The following is a 21,902-nucleotide window of genomic DNA, read 5'->3' on the forward strand; positions in this document are numbered from 1 at the left end:
CCGAGAAATAAATTTTGTTTTTTGACTCGCTTCCTTATGACAATGCTATGTGTACACAGCACACACACAGCTGTCTGGGCACACGTACACGCGTACCCAGACTTGAGGGCTGATGTCTTAATTAATAAAGAATAATCGATTGTAATTTCGAATAAAAGCTATTGCCTTTTTCAGGAGCAAATTAAGTAAGGGTGGCACCCACGTGGCTTCTGCCTTTCAAAAATGGGGTTATGAGAAAATTCCTTTTCTTCCCCTCTACTGTATTCGTCTGGAGAAAGTTCGTTCCAAGCATAAGGTTGTCAGTGTGAGAGCTTAATGCGGTGCATATTGTACGCGATAAACTTGTCTCTCTGATAGCTTTTGTTAATTTCTAATGCAGTATCCAGCACAAAAACCAATAAGAAAGGTTGTATTTGTTCGTGACAACGGAGTAATGTACAGATGCCAGTGGGATGTAAGCAACAACTTTCTGTCTTCATCAGATATGCTGCTTATCTTTGCGTTTTACAACATTCATATTTTTTTTTCAAAAAAGACTCCTTACCTGAGGAGGTTGTGAAGGCTAGGACTACAACAGCGTTTGAAAGAGAACTGGATAAATTCATGGAGGTTAAGTCCCTTAATGGATATTAGCCAGGATGGGTACAGAATGGTGTCCCTAGCTTCTGTTTGTCAGAAGGTGGAGATGGCTGGCAGGAGAGAGATCACTTGATCATTGCCTATTTGGGTTCACTCCCTCTGGGGCACCTGGCATTGGCCACTGTCAGTAGACAAGATACTGGGCTAGATGGACCTTTGGTCTGACCCAGGACCGCCGTTCTTATGTTCTTATGACTCCAGATATTAAATTATTAGATAACCTAGTCACTGCATTGGACTCTTAGGGTATTAAAACTCCAGTACTAGAAGGATACGGTGTTTGTGAATTACTATCTTTAATGAGCTCCCTGCCAAGTATCATAATTACTTTACAAATTTAGAGTCTGGCTTTATAATTGATCTTGCAGAACTAAAATTATATTTATAAATAAATATGACCCCAGAGGTCATCATTATAGCATCTAAAGTAAACAGTAGAGTTGAAATGTGAAATTAAGATTGACAGAGTTTGAACATACCTAGGTTGCACACCCTGCTCCAGATTCCTTTGATGGTGATTCTAAATAAGTTGAATATCTGTGAACAAAACTTCTTACTTATATAGTATTTAACCCAAATATTGGCCAAGTTACTCTATGTCCGATGTATTTCAAATTCTAACGGATAGTATAAAGCTATATAGCTCAAAATGTAATACAAAATCTCATAATGATTTTGGAAACTGTTTCTGTTTATTTGTTTGTTTGTTATTCTTTAAAGCTTTAAATGTAACAACTACAATGAAAAATATTACTTATGACACGAACGTGTTATCTGATAAGTAATAAGAAAGGTTTTTAAATACCTTGCAGTTGAAAGAAGTTATTCTTTCCGCCTCATTTAAAAGTTTAGCAAAGTTTACCCAGGTTTTAAGAAAGTTATATTACGTTAATAAATAATCCGTGAAATCTGTTCAGTTGCAAATAAAATGGACTGAAACTAACAGCATTATCCACCACAATCAACTGTTTCAATGTATATTTAGTTCAAAACCTTCTACTTTAAAAAAACTGGCTGTATGTTTCGCTCCAAAAACAAATAGGACTCGTCAAATGAGACTGTCAAAGAGGTCATTTGCAACAGAAAATATTTTGGGAAATTGTCACCACGTGCATATGACAAAGGCAACAGCTGTTCAACACATTTCTGTCACTCTAATTTCGGGTTCTTAAGTTAGATTACAAAAATAAACAAACACTAATGATTTACGTTCAACGTTTTTTAAAGAAGTAAAGATGTTAATTACAGATATAATTGATTTGGCTGGCTAAACAAGTCAAGTGTTCAGAGATATTAAGAAGTCAAAATTATAATATTAAACATATCCATATATTCCTGCTTTATTTCGTTCCTGTACGTTGTGATGGTTTACTTACACAGATAGTAATAAACTATGAAAAATCGTACAGAAACTCAGTCTACAGAGACATCATTGATTCTTGCAAAAGTGCTCAAGACAGAAAGTCATTTATGGAAATGACGTGGTTGTCAAACCTAATTGCGTGGCTTGTGACTGCTTATAATGGAAAACCTGTAGCCTTAGGCATGTTAACTGATAGCTGATGCATTACTGGTTTCAAGTTTAAAATAAAACAAGAAACCCAACCATTATTCAAGTGAATCGCGCTAATTCACATTAATATGGATGGTCTTTAATCTTGTCCTTTGATTCATTAGAAGATGCAGTTCTCATGAGAAAATGAGATAATATTCACTTCAACTCAGTGCACAGCACAGCTGTTGTTGGCCTGTGCTTTTTGAAACACTGAAGAAAAAAACTTTTCACAGGCTTTACTTTCTTATTTGTGTCAGTGAGGATGCATTGCAACAGGTTGTTCAGTTCCCTGTATGAGATCAGGTAAGTATTTCTTATGTACTCTTATTGCTTAAATTGTGTTTATAATTACATTGTGAGAAGTTTGGAGGTAACTTTTTTTTCCCAGAAGGAGTCTAAAATCATCACAGATATATGGTTCATTTAAATGGCATAATTGCTTTGGACTATATAGGTAATTTACAAAGAATCAAGACTGCTTGAAATCGAGTTACATTTAGTTGATGGGTTTATGTATTGTATTGTCCTGGATTTGTATTATCATCTGAATGGAAAAGTCTTAAGGATTCCTGTTTACGACTTCAAGCCAACCCGTTAATGCTTTCAGTGTCTGAGAAGGATTTAAAAGTTGATGGCAGAACTTGCAGCTCCTAAATCACATTTTCAATGTTCCTTAGAATTATGTAAAGTTACAATAATATAGCAGAACTCCTGCTACTCTTTAGTCTTGTGTAGTATTTATTTGCTTATCTTGGCAACCAGACTTGTTTAAGTTTGTTAATAACTGCTTTGAGTATTCAGATAGGTCCGCAAAATGACTTTTTAGTTGCCTAGTGTCGCCATCACTTAGCAGGTCTGAGGCTTTAGTGGAAAGAGTGATGCAGAGAGCTTACTGGATTTCCTCTGTGGCTTAGAGGTTAACGCTGTTAACTTCAGCTGATAACTTTTCCCCAGCGAAGTGAATTATTATTGGTATTTAGGGTGTCCGGAAAACTAAATGCTTTCTTAGAGAAGAATATATTGGTCTTGGGGATCATGGCATAGTGTTTCCTATATTAAAATGTAGTCAACGAGTCGTTTTAGTTCATTAATTACTTTAACATGGGCTTGGCCCCCGAGTTAATTTTACAAAGACTCAATAAGAGAAGTACAATTAAAACCATATAATATTTCATTTTTCCCTAAATGTTGAGCTATACCTAAATAGAATAACTTTGTGGGTCCTCGTCTCAGATTTTTGTCGATACGTTTAATTTACAAAATCTTTTAAAATACATATATTTTTTAAATAATTTTGTTGACTGATGCCAGAAACCTAAAGAAATGTCAAACACGTTAGAAATTAGTCATTCCTGTCTCATGACTTGAAAAAGCAACATTGGCATTTTAACAGAGATTTGTAAATGGTATTGAATCGTGTACATTTGCTTTGTGGAAGTTAGTACCCGGTCACAGTACAAATTCAGAGAAAGGATAAGAATAACGACGTAACAAAATAAATATAACTAAATTAAAAGGAAGGTAAAACAGTACAAGTCAGTTTACATAAATGAAACCAGCAAATATAACCTCGTAGTCCTGAATACTTTATTCAGACAGAGGCAGACACGTGTGTGTAGTTACATCACTGGTTTCCTGTAGAACCTTCAGAGCTTGAGCAGACACCGAGAAGAAGAACACGTTGTGTTCCAAAACTGAAAGAAGCCTTAAATTACTTTAAGGATCTGAAACCAATTAGGTCTTTGTGTGTGTGTGTCTATTAATATGTGTGAGTGTGTATTTTGAGTTACGGCTGAAGACTGTTCCTGTCTGTCTAGATAGAGACGCAGAACATGCACAGAGAGAGCTGAGATATACCCGCACGTTGGTAATGTAAAACAATGCTCCCAGACAATGCGAAGTAAACAGAGTCTATGCTAATAAGGCACATAGGTTGGCACGCCAATCTTGAAATCTTGACCGCGAAGATCAGCTTTGTGTGTTACCTAGCGAAGACACAAAAGCACACACTCGTTATTCCTTCAATTGCTGCGAGTAAGGGTGGGAGCAAATAAATGCCGCGCCGACAGGATACGATACCCGGGTCTGCGAGAGAAAAAGGAGGTGTAACAAGAGGCACCGGCAGCAGAGCAGGCTGGAAATCGCTGTCGTGTGGTTGCTATTAGCAACAAATCAGCTGAACAGCTTGCGAGCTCTAAGCACCTAGCAGGGAGGTGGCAAGGAAAGCGCCGGGAATAGAGAGGCCACGGCTTGTGGGGCTCACTGGAGTCACCTAGAGAGCACGGAGAACCCCGCAAGGCAGCTGCCAAGGGAGGGGAGGAAGGTGCTCCCACGACAGGCCCCGTGTCACTGGGTGCACACACCTTCAAGAAAGGAAAAGCCAATCCACTTACAGAAGCACAAGATGGCAGATCCTAGCGGGTACGCTATATACACCCCCTCCCTGCATAAGTGGACCTTCCTGCATGGGAGATCAGTAAACGCAAAGGAGATACGATTTCAGTGCTTACAATGTGAGGTTATCTACCCGCCCTTCAGGGCACAGAAGGCAAAGTTATATACACCCCGCTCCGAGGATAAAGAGAGAAGTTATATACACCCCTCTCTACCCATGCCAGGAGGGTGAGGTATTCTACACTCCTCTCCGAGCACGGAAGGCGGGTTGCATACACGCCTCCTCATTTGTAGAGGATAATTTGTATACACCTTTCAGAGCACAGAGTGGCAGGTTATCTATTCCCCTTCCAGTGCCCGTAGGGGATGACATACTTAAGCCTGTTAGAATTGGGTTATAGACACCCTTCTCCGTACGTATGTGATTAGGTTATATGCAGCCCTCTTCATACTCGTTTGTCATCGCATTTCCGTGTCCTTCCAGCAACCTCTCCTCCCCCACACACTCACGGTGACCCACTGCGAAAATTCAACTCTGTATTTCCGCGCCCGGCGATTGAGGCCCCAAGGCTCAGCCACAAACTGGGTCTCCTGGGAATTTCCCAAACTGCCACCTATGTGCACTCAAAACCCCTAATGACTTAATTCCAGCACGAGCTGCGGCCTCACTAGCACAAAAACCACCCCTTGCTAGAAAGCAGACGTCCTCCTCACCCAGTCGCATGTACAGTCCAAGAGCAGCAGAAATAATGTTCCCAATATAATTATTTTATTTTAAGAAGAAATACATCTGAGCCGAGAGAGTTGTTTTATGATTGCTTGCTGAGGCTACACGAGAGGCAGAGATTGTATTGCATAGGTTTCACCAGGCGCCCTGATGACATTTTTCTCTGATCATTCGAACATCTCCACCTGAAAGCAAGTCCTACGGTCGGTCAGTCTCTGAGGCCTCCACTGCAGCAGCAGCTTCAGAGATTGTGTATTCTCTTTTCTAGTCGATCAAAAGTGCCTGGGCAGAGAAGGTTCCTGGCGATCATTTTCACCGAATCAGAATTGAAGAGTTAAAAATGTCAGTGCTGAGGGAAATGTCAATGATCGTTATTCTCAGCAAAGGTCAGAACAAGACAGAAAGAGCATTTCCAACTAATCTGGGATTTGAGTCAATCTGTAGTTTCACCACTGTCTCTGGGAAATAGCACCAGAGGAAACTTTTTAGGGGGTAGTTTTTTATTTTCTTGTGTTATTAGCTGTGCGATTTTAAATGCTTCTGTATCATAAAGGAGATTTCACTGAGCTTCTTTGTGCGAAATAGTCGCTACAGGGGAAGCCACACTGCAGTGGAAAATGTAAATAGCATCGAGATGGTCAGAGGGGGAAAGAATTTGCATTTTTTTTACAGCGATCAAAAATACAGCCCTTTGTCTCCGTATCTGAGGTGCGATATTCAGCAACGTGCCATTAAAATACAAACACCAAATGGCATCTACAGTCACCTTCGTTTATTCGGGGGGAGGCCTGGATTTCTGCAAATGGCCCCTGCCTTACCTTTGGTCCGCTGGAGCTTTGTTTCCTATTTTTGCTGCTGGATGCAGGCAGAATTTGGAGGGACCTCTCTGGAAGCCAAATATTTCGCGTTTGAAGCAAGTCCCATGGAGAACTGAGACTGCTGGAGCCGCGGGGGTTGCTCTAAACCAGCCAATGAGCATTGCCCCACCCTACATTCACGTTGTGGTCAGGAGTTCACTTCCCCTCAAAACAGGATCCTCTTTAGGGCTCTCAGTAGCATCGTAAGGAAACACGTGTGTGTGTGGGGACTTCGTGATTCACAGACTCTGGGACTTGCGTGTCAGTGGGTCACGGCTTCTCAAGGGACATTCTTCCTTATTACACGGATCAGTGCGCTCTGGTTATTAAATAAGCCCGTCTGTCTGTGACTTGGTTGCATTGCACTCGTGTCCCGGCTTGGAGTTGTGTGCGCGTGTGGACGGCGATCGGTGCCTGAGGAATTCGTGTCCTCCACACAGTGTCACCACAGGAGAACAGAAGCGGAGCAGCTTTTTCTTCTTTCCCTTCTCCAGCAATGCCCAGAGAAATGTGGGGTTCATTGATCTGCATAGCCTTGGTTGGAAAGAATGCTTCTTTCGCAGAATGAGCAGGGACCTGCAGCTGGGAATGGCTCTCCTTCTGGAAGTGGTTATAGTTGGCCAACATTGTTTATTTGCTAACGGTGGCCGCTGGGAAGGATTGCTTGTATGGCAAATATCGCTGCTTTGGCAATGGCTGTTCATTTGCCCAGCATCGCTACTGCAATGGGTGCTTGTTTGGGCACAGTTACCGGGGAGAAAGATGGCAACTGGCAATGGTTGAGTCTTTGTTAAGGGATGAATTTGGCTGTGGCTGTTCGTTGGACAAAGGATTACAGGGGGCGGTGGTTGCTACGTGGCGACCGCTCATGGTCGCAACTGGCAATGATGATTTTCAAGCTACTTGCAAAAAGGGTGGGTGCTTTTCTCTTGCTTTCGTTTCCCCGTTAGCTCTCCCCGGCTTGCGATGGCTGAGCAAGGAGCATGTGTCTTTCTGTGGCCTGGCGGCTGATCAGAAGAAACGTCAGGGCTCCCCGCAGCGTCTCCGCTTCCCGATTGCTCCGTCGCTCTCTGCCTTGTGCGCGGCCTGAAAGTTCCCATTTGAATTTGGCGGTAGAGAAGTGGGAAGTTCACCCGGCGAGCGGAGCTGCGCAGGCGCAAGATGGCCTCTTCCCCGGGTATGAGCCGCCGCAGCGAGGAGCCTTGTACGCTTCAGTGGCGGCATTGAGCAAACCCGCAGCGGACGGAGTGGGTGGGGGGAATTTGCAGATACACGTATTTTCTTTGACGCTCACTGCTCCAGATGAAGAAGCCATGGGGGTTATTTTAACATAACCGCGCGTTAATGCGGGGAAATAATACCCCCCAGTAAGGGCAGGGCTGCTTTGCACCTCCCAAAAAGCACAACACAATTCATTTTCGGTGCTTAACACCGTTGGTTTCGCTTCCTCCAAATTCGAGAAGGAAAATATGTGCCAGTCAGTCACCACATGGAGGTACGGGCATCAGTTTCAGTGCGATGTGCCGCTGAGATAGAGAGAACTAAAATTAACATCTGTAGCGAGGCACACAGGAACTGAAAGGAGAACGTCGTATCCCTAATTCGGTATCCAGGCTCAAGCACCAAAATCGCCTCCGTGGCTCTCTTCATGGTTTCAAGACATTTGCATGCTGCAGCCCAGCTTCAAAGCGACAGCACAGAATGCAAGTTTTCTTTCGTCTCTTCGAGAAACGAGCCCCAAATGTGTTCGTGGGTTCTTTTTTAGCCACGCGTTTGACATTTTTAAATGCACGCAATTAATCGGTGCATTAAATAAAGATAGATATTCAAATCCAGTAAGCACTGAGATGACACCCGGGACTCTGGAAGGTGTTAGGGTTTGATCTTTTGTCTTTCTGCGACTCTTCTGGTTGGTTGCAGAAAAGGGAATGCAAGAAGCAAATCTGGACAACTACGATATCAGAATTTGAATTCATACGGCACTAAAACAGCTGTCCCGTTGGGGTTTCCTGACATGCTAACGATTTTAAGATCGGAACACTTAGTGTCTTCAGCCCCTTAGATACGCCTATACATAATTGCAAAGGCATTCCTTGTACAGGACCTATTAAGAAAAGGCGAAGAAAAAGAAACTGCCTATAAAGTACTAAAATAAAGGAAATCCGTTTCAAGTACCCAGAGTAGAAGCAAGGACATTAAAATTAACAGCGGAAACAGGAAACACTTATCTACGTAAACATTGTCTCAGAATTTGACAATATCAAAATTAGGAGGGCAGAAGGTGCTTGCACGGAGGAAAACTATCAGAGTCCTGCCCAGGTAACTCACAGTGTAGGTTGCCTTTGCTTTTCTCTGTCTAGCTAGAAAACTGGAGCTCGTTGTACATGTGCATCTAGAAGCACCCGATCTTTGTGAATCTGTTTGGTGGTAAAGGTCGGAACTGCAAGAGCTCACTTGTGATGTTTTGAAAGGTAATACCCAGCAATATATTAGGAGAGGCTACGTACCATAGATTCAGGGCTAGGGTCAATATGAAGGATCGCTTGCAAGTCATAGAGCTGCAACAAACAAGAGTGTTACCGCTTCCCCCCCAGTATTAATCCGCGAGAGCCTTGCAAAGAGTCGTTGCGGCTTCTCACTGGAAATTCCTAACGAAACAAGTCGATTCTTTGGCAGCAGTGAGGGTGGGGAACGGAGTGACATGCTTGATAGTGTTGGAGAATGAAAGGAAGAAATTTACCTGCACTTTACATACATGTTTATCTAACGCTTAAATTTTCCCTGCCTTTGAATTTGAAACATCAGAGTCTCAATGCCCCCATTCATTTCCAAAGAACTGAAGAAAAGGTTCTTTTAACCGAGTTATCTAAAAAGATGCCTTTTTTTTCAGGCACCTTGGCATGTGAATGAAAGAAGCTTCTTGCTCTCCTGTCTAATTACGTGACGCTAAAGGCTCCTTGGAGTTCACCTTGGAACTGCAATAGCTACACGCTGATACTGGCCTATGAAAGACAATGAAATGGGTTGTTTTAAGCACTACTTCGTAACTCGGGACACAATTCTGCTTGTGGAAAAAAAGTTCTGAAGTACTTTTCAAAAGAGGGGATCGAGTGGGCCATTAAATTCGCATGCACCATTCTGGGTGGACACAAGTTATGCGTGGAGCAGTTGGCAGCTGAACCGGAACTGAATTTTGGAGCAACGAGCAATGAAAAACGTAGTATTCCTATGCATACAAAATAAACCTGCCTTAAACTTTATCCATGTATAGGATGGATTTGATTGATGAACATGTTTTTACGGAAAATGCAATTGGACATCGCACACTTTGGCTTATTTTCCCGATAAAAATAATCTTTAAGATGAATCCGAGTATGAGGAATTTCTTGTATTGTCACATTAAATGTCCATTTCATCTTCACGGGCTATAAAGAATCATTTAAAGACTTACCCATTTTTCCCCTGACAACAGTGCATTTTACTTGCTAAGACAATCTTGTGAAACCAGGAGAATGATTGAACTGCTTTGATGTAAACCTTAGGATGCTATCTTGTTTTTTTTTTCAAATAAATTTAGCAATATATGTGCATCACAGTAACAAAACAGCACGTAGCAAAACATTTTCTAGGGAAGAACAGACGTACTACAGCTCCGTTAGATCGTTAGGCTTATCATTTTTAGAAGGACTGGATGAAGTGAAGTCCAGTGTATTATAGAAATTTTATAAGTTCTGAAGGGAACTATCCAACTCACATTTCATTGTACTTATTCTTCACGGAAAGGTTGTATGTACCAATTTCAACTCAGTTTTTATTGCAACATTTATAATTATTGAACTGGTTCCAAAATAAAGAAGCTTAGTTTGATTTATGTGCAATCCAGTGTTTTGGGCTCAATGCTGGCCTTTGTTGTGAATTCATTCATACTTTATATAGGACAGGGAGCCGGGCCAAAACAATTCTCCGTGGGATTGAACCATCTTTACTTTAAAAAAAATATTTTGTTCCATTAAAGTTTTTAAAAAGTAATCTAGAGATGGAGAGAGACAATCTCTACTCCCCAAAACCCCACCATTCCTAAAGTGTGGGTAGGACGGATATGAAGAAAAATAAATCTCCTTTGTCAACATTTGAGAATTAACCACTTAGTCCCATTCAGGTGAAATAAAGAACTCTGCTTGTTTACTATGCATGCATCTGAAATAAATCAGCACTCTTAAGATGATTGTGTTATTTTCATTCTATGGTGACCTATTCTATTTACCGAAACCTGTCATACACACACAGAGTATTTCAGTACTCTATTTGTCTTTGATATCACATGATTAACAAAGCTTATTTACTATTTATTCAATGAAGTATCCCTTTTATTTGTTTATTTCTTTGATCAACTATAAATGAAAGATATTCCTGTATATAAAACTGAACGTTTTAACTGCTGAAATGGAACTGTACATGTTTACTACAGGAAAGAATATCAACTCTCGTTTAACAAGACATTATACATCAATAATCCCTATGGAGGATTTGCAGTAACCTGATCTATAAAAACAAGCAGGACAAGTAACAGCAATTTATATGCAAAAGTAATGATTTAATGACTATAAGCAAGACAAAGCAATAGAATTGTGCTTCTGTTGCAGACTGGAGACAATGAAATGTTTAACTACAATTTTCCCGTACAAACATGAAACAATATCCATATAGAATAAACACCCTCACAAATGTATAAATGGTGGGTGATGAACACACACGAAGTTCGACCAAAGCAAAGCACAAACTGAAAAGTGTTCCGGGCTATTCATATTTTGAGTTGAAAGTGTTCCTTCTAGTTCAAAAATAAGACCTTTGGAAGCCTCTGATAAAATGCTCCTATTGGCAGAACATTAAAAAGGAGGCGTTCTCTACAGTTTATTGGAAATATTAAAGTACCTGTTAAATTTTAATGAAGTTAGTACTGTACCATATACATATATATTAAAACAAATGTAGATAAAATGCCTTCATCCAGCAACTTGCTGGTTCCTTAAAATTTATACCACATATTTTATGGCTTCTGTAATGATTCCATGTGCTTTTTAAAAACACAATTCCATCACACCAAATAATAAAACTAACCTAACAGGTAAATCACTTCCATGTTCCTTAATTTTTCTTCACTGCACCATTTAAACTATTAGTAGCGTTGGGTAAAAGTAAAAATATATCACTTGAAACAAGATAAAGCCCATAAAATCCTATTAAGATTGCCAATTGCTTTCAGGTTAACAGAGATTTGTGATAGCTCTCAAAGACGGAAGCTTTCACACACACACACAACGTGTTCTCTGCAATATCAGCAAAATTCAAACAGGTGGCATCTGCAAGGGTCGAACCAGTTTGGAAATTTAACAACCATATCATGAGTGCATGAAACACAATATTTTCTTTATAGTATTTATAAATATATCATACAATACTGTTTCCTGTTATGTCATATACCAATATGGCATTGTACAACAAGCATAATGCCATCTGATTCTTACAAAAGCGAATCATTTAAACAAAGTCAGTAAATAAAACGGTAATACCCGCTTTTAGGCATACAAATTGTAAAACTGAAGTTTACTTTCATTTTGATCGGTTCTGCGCAGCAACAGAAAAGTAAGGATGCAACATAAGAATCAAAATGGCTAATACGCAAGAAATAGTTATTCACAGTGACATGGCTACATATATGCATTATTCTATGCATATTCTTTCCGTTTTGTTGAATTTCAAGATGAAAAAGCAGTTGCTTTCTACGGGTTCACAAAACAGCATAATAACAATAACAATTGAAGAGAATGTAATGTAGGAGTTAGTCTGGATTAACAAACTACATCCCAAGGTTTATATCCACTTCCGGAGCTTCCCATGTCTAAATGATGGGGACAGAAATCACTCCACTTCTTTCCTAACACATCATGGTACACGTCGGTTTGCTTCCCAGTCCTTTGAAAATAATCCTTTACAGAACAATCTTTCGTTGTAATTAACGTCCGTATAAACAGTCACCTAGTCCATCTTTCATAGCCAAGTTCGGTGTCACTACAAAAGAAAGCGATTTGGACGATAGTCACATGTATTAGCATCTATAAAGCTGTAATGGCATGAAGAGATCTATATAAATCAGGGTTTTCGGCAGTCTCATGGAGGTGTCAGCCCGACGAAGTTGCCGAAGAGCCATTTATTGATGTTTTCCGCACTCTGTTGGTAAAGGAGGATTGGTGGTTACTGGTGGGGCTGCTGCTGGTTCCATTCATAGTACTAGAGATATGAGGAAATTGAGGATGGGGAGACTGCACTGGAGTGCTGGGGCTGGGCAAACAAGATGAAGTAGAGGGGATGCCTCCTGCTGGGCTGCTAGCTTTGTCACTCCCAGAGTCACTTTCTAATTCTCCGCTATTATTTAAGCCCTCTCTCTGGTGGCTGATCTTCATTCTTTTGCAAGTCGGTCGAACTCGATACTTCAGAGGAAGAGGTCCATTCTGCAAAACAAAGAGAAGGCACTATAAGCGCACTCTCTGCACCAGTAAAGATTACAGCGTGACAAGAGGAACGGCAGGTATTTACCCTTCTCCAAGTGTAAATATAGGCAATATCCATTAGTGTATAGTAGTCCTTCAAAGGTTCCTCTTCATACATCACATCGATCTATTTTTAAGACATTAACCCTTCAATTAATAAGTATCAGAATAAAATAACTTAAAGCATAACATATTTTTCTTCCAGGGAAAAAAGTGATCTGAAAGCAATATTATCCAAGGGACTTCAAAACCTTTTACTCCAAAACTGCCTGGCGGAGGAGAACTTTTGATACGTACTATTTATCTGGCATATATGAAAAGAGCATTTAATTTTTAAAAAAAGTCTATGCAGAATAATTTCCTCAGTATTTAGAGGGCAAAAATGAATTTGAAAAAAATTACAGAATAAACACAAATGCTTCTGTGGGATTTTAAAGTATTTTCTTATTTCTTACAAAATATTACATTATACATTTTAATTATGGTTAGTTCTTATTATTTTGTGGTTCTGAGTTAAACAACTAATCAGAAACCCACTTTCAAATAAAATAAACAAACAACACTACAGCTAAACAGCTCTGGAAGGTTTAAAATAAAAGGACTGTTAAACAAAACAAAATAAAAAAAAATATCCAGGTACCTGAAAAGTATTAGGTATGTCCATTTTACTTCGGAGAAACTTTCTTAGATGCATCACTGTCATTGCTGCTGGGCAGCGTAAATATCTTTTGTCATTCACCTAACAGTATATTTGGAAAAAGTCAGTCCATGTACTGAGAACAAACAGCAATTTTTTAACTGTTTAATTTAGGATGACACAGTATAACTGAATAAAAGCATACAAACTTTATAAAATGACCAACTACAGTTTTAAGATTTTTATTGTGAATTCCTTATGAAGAAAATTGGAAATAGGCACTAAATACTAAATACAAAAAAAGTGTAGAGCAAAATCAAATACTATATAAGTAATTGTATATGTAAGGGTGCTAAAACAGATTTAAAATATTATTAGTAGAGATGTTTCAAGTGGTTATATTTTAAAAATTCAAATTGTCTTTCTTCTAATAAATTACATTTAAAAAATAAGAGCAAACTACTTCAGTTTCCATTTTTAAAGTATTAACACAGCTTCTATTTTGTCTACCAAAGCAATTTCTTTCTATCTATAGCAGTAAGAAGTTGCAAACCTCTGTTTAATATCTTTTTATGGGGGTTGTTTCTTCTGGCAGATAGGTGTAATTATTTATTTAGCTCACCCACCAAACTGTCCAAAAAGTATTTTTTTTTTTGTCTGTCTAGGCTTTTGTCTCGAGTAAAGCTAGATTATTTACCTCATCCTTTGATTTCTCTCTCTCTTTATTTCCTTTCCGTTCCAATCTGGAGAAAACAATGAAATAATTACAACAAATAATAGATAGAGCTGTTAATATTGATAAACATAAAATATTGCCCACAGAACTTGCCTATTCTGGTCAAAGAATTCAATGGATAAGCTTATTATCTCGTCATCTGTTATAATTCTTTTGTCTTCGTCTGCAACTTCTCCCCTGTCTTCATTAGAGCCATTGGCAGCTGCACAGAAATTTCCACAATAGTTTATATTTTTAAATTAAAATCAGACAGAATGACAATTCTCAGTAACAGGGGAAAACCTCAGTACTAAGATAATGTATTAGTATTAAGTAGCCATTATCATATCTTTAATCAGAAACCTGAATCCAGGGTGTCTTAAATGTATTTATGGTTAAATAATTTGTAAATGAAAGAGGAAATATTAAGATGTTTTAGCTAAAGTATAAGGTCCAGTCTATGTTATTGTTACCACAGGTTTAATAAACTAGAAAGTTTTACCATCAGCTGATGGATGAGCTGCATAAAAATCTCTTCTTCTTTTCATTTCATCTGGATGGGAAAGCATATATGTTTCATTTACTTTACTCTGTACTATAGGTAAAAAGGCAGCATAGTAGTTATGTATTGTTATTTGATTTAGCTACTTACTTTTGAAAAGGCCTGGTACTAGTTTGTACACAATATCTTGGAGAGTTTTATCTGACCTAAAACAACAACAACCCCAAAATACAAATAAGCAAATGCAACAATATTTGAATAAAAGTTACAGCTCTTCATTTACAATCAATCCCTTAGCAATGAGGGATCGTCTACAAAAATAAAAGGCTCAGCTATATTAAAATTAACCCACAAGACTTTACAAACAAATTGACGGTATTAAAATAAATGTTAACTCTTTTGCAATTTATCTGACTGAAAATATTCTCTGTCCACTAGCAATCTATCTCCTACAGTATTCACTCAGTCTGAAAGAAGGCCTTTTAAAAACCTGTAACCACCAACCAAAAAGAGGAGATAAACACCACAAAGGAGCAATGAAGGATCCTGCTAAAGGACGAGGACTTTTTTTTTGAAGTTTAACTTTTCCTTTTGAGTTTCATAAATATTTTTGATGTTTCTGAAGAACAGTTAAGAGGTTGCACTGCAGGATGTCTGTGTGAAATGGAACATGGAGATACAAAATATGGGATTGTGATAAATAAGGAGAGGGAAAATGACATTGTTCAAGCGGTTAGTGTATTCCAAAAAATACAAAAACATTGTCTCTCGCATCCAGTCAAGTCTTCGATTCAATCCGTGACAAGACTCCAAAGACAGCACATAGGCAAACGTTAGCATGTAAATTGACAACTCCTCTCAGATTTAAATGGTAGATGAAGAGATAACATCAAAATATTCACAGCTAGACCCCTTTTATAACGTAAAATTACACTTTTCTCCTACCTTATATTCAAAAGCGGTCTGGTTTTGTGAACTTGGACATCACATATAGGACAATACTTGCTTGTCTCCAAGTAACGTACGATACACGTCTTACAGACTATAAGTAAAAACACGTAAGGCTTTTAGTAATATTATTAGGTAATACTCAAATATGGACAGGGGTGCGATTTTTACACTATGCAAGCTAATAAATGGTCCACTGTTAGAAATGCGCTGCTTAAGCTAAACAAGTTCTCTGATTAGCTGCAATTAACGTGAAACTGAGACGCTCAGTGTGTACATAGATATACACACCACGTTAACAAAGACTAAGGCTTTTGTCAAACGAAATGTGAACAAATCATCTTTCGCACAAATCTGCATATTGGACGTTCTAGCTAATAGCTCCGTTTTCCCGGAAAGGTGCGAAGCAGCACAGGGACAATGAGAAGAGCCTTACTGTACTTACAGGAGTGTAGACACTCTATGATGGTTGTTGCATCAATGAAGTACCCGCCACAGAGCACACACATGAGATGGGGGTTTAGCTCGGTTATTTTGATTCTGGTTGTTCGGTGCATTTTTGCTTAAGAAAAGGCGGCTCTGAAAGACACACACAGAGGACCATTGACTAGGGGACGAGCTCAGTGTCCCAGGGACAGAGAGCCCGCGTTTCCCCACCCACGCTGAAGTTGCATCCCCAAATCGCAGGGAAATATGGAAGGAGACTGGAGTGGGAGAAGTGGCCAGACAGGGAATTGCGGGCGGGCGCGATGCCCGGGTGACACAGCCCAGGGAAATGTCCCGGCCAGAGGTGCCTGCAGCCCCGCGTTGGGGGCCGGGGTCCAAGCCCTCTGCCAGCTCCGGGAGGGCGAGCCCGCTGCACAGCACCTACCCGCTCCCCCGCGGGTGCTGCGGTTACTCGCTGGCCCAGATCCCCTCGGCGCGGCTGGAGCCCGCAGCCCGGGGTGCGGAGGGAGCCGGGTCCCCTCTCCATGGAGCGGGCCGGGCACTGGGCTGCAGGGGAGCCACACAAAGGGGAACCGGCGCCTCCCGCTGCGCCCGCTCTGGCATTTCCGGAGGGCCAGGGGTGGGGATGGGGGACACGCACCTCGGAGCTGCTCCGGCCGGCCCCGGGGCTGCCCGCTGCCCACCCGGCCGGGGCTGGGGTCCGGGCGGCTGCCGCTCCCCCCTCGCGCCGCGCTCGGTGCAGGCTCGGGACTGCTCAGCTATCCGAGGGGGTTGCTATAGCAACTTACACTTACACTTGGCATCCTGCCACCGCTGGGAACACACGAGAGCCAGGCGGGGGGGAGCCGAGGGGAGGATGCGGGCCGGGGGAAGCCGGGCCGGGGAGGGGGCGCGGCCCTGCCAGGCTGCGGGTGTCTGCGAAGCGGCGCCGGGCAGAGCCTGGGCCTGGAGGAACCTGGGCTGGGGCTGGGGTGCAGCTGGGGGAGGTGGTGTCCGGCGCGGAGGGGGCTGGTGGGGCCGGGCTCGGCAGAGCTGCCGCACGATCCCGCAGGGTGCAAAGGGAGCGGAGGGCTGGGGGTGGGGGCTGAAAGCGGAGCTGGTGGTGGGAGGGGTCTCGGGCGGCCAGAGAGCTGCGCCGAGCCGGTGTTGGGGTCTTAGACTAGTGGAGGCAAATGCAAGAGGCTCCTCCCGAGTCTCGGCCATTTCGGATCCTCTCAGGGGCCTCTATCCACGTCGACTCGGTGCAAGGAGCTTGTCTGAGATCGTTCCTCTTCCCCTCTGCTCCCTCCCTCTCCCAGCCCAGCCGAACCGCATTCCCAGGCAGATCCCCCTAGCTCGCCAGCTGTAGACTTCGCCCCAGCTCCCTGCGATCGCATTACCGAGATGTTTATTTAACTGGGTCTCGTTTTAACGCTTTTGGGGTCTAAAATGAAATTCTCCCGCGGCTCGGACAGGAACGGTGCAAAGTTTTGCTAAGGTGGAAAGAGATTTGCAATAAGGGGGTGAGGTGTCCGTGTGGGAGGAAGCCGGTGTGCAAATCTCAGACTGTTTGAACAAATCACCTTTTGAGCAATAAAAGCTACTTTAAACAGTGCAGGAGTGACAATATGCAAAGGACCACGTGACCAGACCATTCCTAACGCTAAATCAACACCTTGTCAACGCTTTGCAGCGACAGGAGTGAAAAACAAATGTCATTTTCCCAGCCGCAGCCTACAACCTCCCATCGGCTGCAACAACACTAACAAAAATCATATATAGGAAAGAATAAGAGGGAAAAGAGTAAACTCCAAGGAGAAAAAAAAAAGCCGCCAGCTGCGCCAATTGCACAGTAAATTATTTACTGTCAACTAGAACCTGAACAGCGTGACATAACAATGCATGCCAGTCACCTCCCCATTCCAGTGCTCCCACTCCACGGACCAAGTTTCCTGATCTCACCCTTTCTGGGACACAGTAGAAGCTACCGTCGACTGAAATGCCTGAGTTTATGAAACTCGCTGTTGGATACTGCTCGAGATTCTCCCCAGATCCTCGCAAGCTTCGATACCAACCAGTGAAACCCAACGATACCAGCCAGGTTCCGAAACGCTCTGAATGCCAGTCAAACTGGCCAGGTGAGGGATACAACATTTCTAAGTGTCCACAGCGCCCACGAGCGACCTGAGCAAGAAAACTTCTCTTGCTGCTGCATGAGACTCTCTGAACAAGCAATATACAGTAGACAAACTCTCCAATATGAAATGATTGCGAGCCATGTGCAAAGGGCTATGGTGAGGTGATATCCCCAAGGCTGAGTGTGGCACCGCGCAGGGAGTCAAGACACAAATGTCACTGTATTCTGAATCCAAAGATCGCCTCAACAGTCGCCAACCTGCCACTCTTTTTATTGATATCGACAGCATGTTTTTGTACGAGAGAATAAATGCAAGGCGGCTTTACTTCAGTCTCTGAAGTATATTACTGCATTGCCATTGACCTGGGGTTTCTTACATTACTCAAATATGAATAGGCTGCTTTCATTGTTCTGTGTTTTATCTGTTAAACCCAACACCGTGTAAATCATACACATCTATATTGCTAAATAAACCGTGGCAGAGGTCACATAGGACGATTGGTTTAGAATTCTTCCCAAGTCCTGATATACCAGGGCCGTCCTTCCAAAGGTATTAACGCGTGTTTTATTTCATGCAAGCGCAGCCTCTTCCTAAATGGAGAATTTAATTCAACCGTGAACCTTGTTTAGTCGCAGCATCCCCTACCGCATATTATTTATAGTTTAAAGTTAACTCTTTTTCTGCTAGCACACTATGAGCTGTCTCTGAAATCTGTGATCTCCTACAGCAAACTGAATCAAACACCCAAATACTCACTACAAGTTACCTGGTACACACACACTTCTGTAGACGAGCGTGTCCATTGTACACACACACACACACACACACACTATATTTTACTACAGCAAAACCTGACCATCATATTTTGGTTAGAGGAAAATCCTTTCAGGTTTTTCTACTGGTATTAACATTAAGAATCCATAGACTCACCACAGCCAACACAAACTGCCCCTTAACATGAATATATATATAGCTACACACACAACCAAAAAAAACCCAACTAAATGTAACAATACGTGATAGTAAAACTTGCTAGCGGTAAACAGTGACAGCCAACTGACTGTTTAGAGGCCTTACATGGGTTATGTCAAAATGAAGAAAAACAGAAGCACGTTCTTGTGGTTATAATCTGGTAGACTATGAAAAAAATCTGAGTGCAATAAACTATCTAATTCGGTTTTCCAGGTGTGTAACAAAGTATATCTAAAATATAGGTAACTTCATTCAGACGGTTTTGCGTACTTTGCACCTATATCCGCTGGAAGAACGGTCTGTTCAGCAACAACAAGCCTGTCACCTAAAGCCTTATTATCTTTAGGAATAAGAGCCACTTTTACTATGAATACTATTATTGTCCCTTCACTAAAGAATGTCCACATATGTTTTAAAGGAACTGTACGGATAGTATTTCCCCAAAGAACGTCTTTGCACAGCATATTGTAGTAAAGAAAGAACTGAAGAATGGCAGCAGAGGGTAAAAATCCTCAGCCCTTAAAATCAGGCTCATAAATTTAACTACTTGAAGTACCCAGCCAGTCTACCTAAATAAACTAACGTGAATTTGTAGGTATCGCCATGATCTGGTATAGATCAATAGTTTGTATCTGGTAAATTGCAACGAAGGTCTGTCTTAGTTTACGGGATGTATTGTAAATAGCGCCTCTAAGCATTTTTAGTGGATTACATTTCCAGAAACTCTCTAGTCTTTAAGAGTCCTGTAAAATAAAGAAACACTGTCTACTATGAACTATGCAGAAAACTATTGAATGCTTTACTTGGCGTTTGGGTATACATGTCTACATTTCCCTAAACTTTATGGAGAGCGGGGTATGACGCTTAGTTTTTAGATTCTGGAAAATGACGATTTTCCTTTTATATAAATTGATTTTTTTCTGCTTCTCTTTTCTTGTTTACTTCCAAATATTAACAATAAATGGCTAGGAAAGCGCCAAGTTGTGTATTGTCAAGGCCACACACAATTACATAAACATATACAATCAACTTTCTAGTGCCATCCATAAACATCACGACGAGTAAATCCACGGCACCTTAAAGACTTTACCGAGAAGTTCATGTTAATTTACCCTTCCCGGGCTTAGAAGGAAAATACAAGTTAAAGAAAAAAAAGCCATTCAAAAAAACCCACTATGTCCTGCAGTCACACCATCTTCGCTATGGTAAATCTGCACACCCAATTTTCAAGGATCACAGTTAAAGTGATTTCTTCACAAAAAGTTATTTTTCAGCTTTGGTCTCCCCTGTCCCCCCTCAACAGGTACAAGCCCAGAAACTTTAGCATTTTAAGCACAAATGCAAACGGAGGCATTGGAAACAACTGGGAACCGCCATCTTACAAGCCATCAAATTTCACAGAAGTGTTTGTCCAACTTAAGTTAATAACATTTTCTTTGCGGTCCCCCCCGGTCTAACAACCCCCCCAGCGGGATCACTACCCCCCAGTGGCCCTATCTCTATAAAATGGGTGCAGTATCTCACACTTTAAACCCCCCCAAGCATATTTCTTTCGGAGAGGACTGAAATCACTTGACCTAGGCAGCTCCAGATTTCATGAACCGTCCCGGTTTAATCAAAATCTGCCTTTAAACAAAGGGCGCTGAGGCCGGGCTGGAAACAGGGACTGGAAATATAAATATTCTCCTAGGGGGCCATGTGCACAGAAACATTTTAGGGGGCAGCTGGGGAAAGAAAGGAACTAAAATTTGCAAATGTGGGTGCGTAACGAAAGTGAGTGCACAGGCTGCTGCTGCTGCTGCTGTGTGAGTCTATGTGTGTGTGTGTGTGTGGTTGGAGCAGCCTGTCAGCGCTTTTCGCATACGGAGAGCTTGGGGGACACCTAGGCTCCCCTTTGCAGCCCCCAAACCGGCCTAAACCCACCGCCACCCCCTTCCGCCCCCCGTCCTTGGCAAGGAGACACCTCGCTTTATACATACCCGGAAAAAGGAGCCGGTGGGTGATGATCGGAGCGGCCAAAAAAGACAATGAAAGTTAAAAGTCGTTCAGCAGAAAATGAATGTGAGCCAAGCGGCCATCTTGAAATGAACTGCAGACGCTGTCAATTGCAATAAGCTTATTGCTGCTGCTGCTGCTGCTCTCAGCTCATGTTAGTTACAAAACAACCGGGTTTTCTCCTCTCCTCCATCGACCCTTCTCACTCCCTCTGTCTCTCTCCCTCTGAGTCTGGTTTTTGGGTGGCTGAGGAGCTGGGAGTTTAAAATCTTTCTAATCCGGATGGGTTCTGTCTCCACCAGCCCATTGTCTCCCCCTCGGCCCCTGCTCTGTCTCTTGGTCTCCTTTTTATTATTATTATTTCATAGTTGTTGGTGGGGAAACAGGGAAGGGAGGGCGGAGGAGGGAAAAAATGCAACGCTGAAGGCACACAGTGGAAACTGACACCGTCCCCAAAATGGCTCAGAGTTCGCCCGCCCCGCCAGCATCACGTGGGGCTCCTCATTCCTTAAGGGTGGCCTGGGAATTAGTGTCGGTGTAGTCGGAGCCCGTCAGCCTCCCCATGACCCAATCCCACAACTCAGCCGCCTCCTCCCCCTCCTCGCAGGCCACCCCCTCCCCCTTCCACTCCACACACACACTGCCTGTTCCTCCTCCCCCCGCTACCCTGCACACACACAGACCCTGCCTATTCCTCCTTTTCCCCGCTGCACACACGCTGCCCCGGCCCCCCTCTACTCACATTCCCCACTTCTCCGCTTCCCTCCGCACTATACACTTTGCCTTTTCCTTCTCTCCCTCCACACCCCTTCGAGCCCTATTCTTCTTCCCCGCTGGCTGCAGGCACTG

General features: G+C 42.1%; 1 protein-coding gene across 4 annotated transcripts; it reads right to left on the reverse strand.

Annotated features, from left to right (window-relative positions):
* Positions 1-10,505: 10,505 nt before the first annotated feature.
* LOC120398271 (polycomb complex protein BMI-1) lies at positions 10,506-21,617 on the reverse strand. Of its 4 annotated transcripts, none has more exons than XM_039525533.1 (10): positions 21,038-21,617; positions 15,968-16,101; positions 15,520-15,616; positions 14,725-14,780; positions 14,575-14,625; positions 14,187-14,295; positions 14,055-14,100; positions 13,361-13,459; positions 12,767-12,847; positions 10,506-12,681 (listed from the first exon to the last, which is right to left on the reverse strand). In XM_039525533.1, exons 2-10 carry the CDS (start codon positions 16,077-16,079, stop codon positions 12,352-12,354), a joined length of 981 nt encoding a protein of 326 aa, XP_039381467.1. In that variant the 5' UTR covers positions 16,080-16,101; positions 21,038-21,617; the 3' UTR covers positions 10,506-12,351. The 4 variants fall into 4 exon arrangements, with proteins under 4 accessions (XP_039381467.1, XP_039381465.1, XP_039381464.1 ...); XM_039525531.1 differs by lacking the exon at positions 21,038-21,617 and adding an exon at positions 20,233-20,253 and having other exon boundaries at positions 12,352-12,681; XM_039525530.1 differs by lacking the exon at positions 21,038-21,617 and adding an exon at positions 17,532-18,049 and having other exon boundaries at positions 12,352-12,681.
* Positions 21,618-21,902: the final 285 nt, after the last annotated feature.

This window comes from Mauremys reevesii, linkage group 2 (assembly GCF_016161935.1).
Source record: "Mauremys reevesii isolate NIE-2019 linkage group 2, ASM1616193v1, whole genome shotgun sequence".
Taxonomy (NCBI): domain Eukaryota; kingdom Metazoa; phylum Chordata; order Testudines; family Geoemydidae; genus Mauremys; species Mauremys reevesii.

Bases quoted from the DNA above. Each gene is read 5' to 3' on its own strand.
- LOC120398271 (XM_039525533.1), bottom strand. From the start codon at position 16,079: ATGCACCGAACAACCAGAATCAAAATAACCGAGCTAAACCCCCATCTC. The intron at 14,781-15,519 runs GTAGGAGAAAAG...TTGTTGTTTTAG, and splicing joins AGACCGCTTTTGAATATAAG to GTCAGATAAAACTCTCCAAG. The intron at 14,101-14,186 runs GCAAGTTCTGTG...TGTTTTCTCCAG, and splicing joins GAATTCTTTGACCAGAATAG to ATTGGAACGGAAAGGAAATA.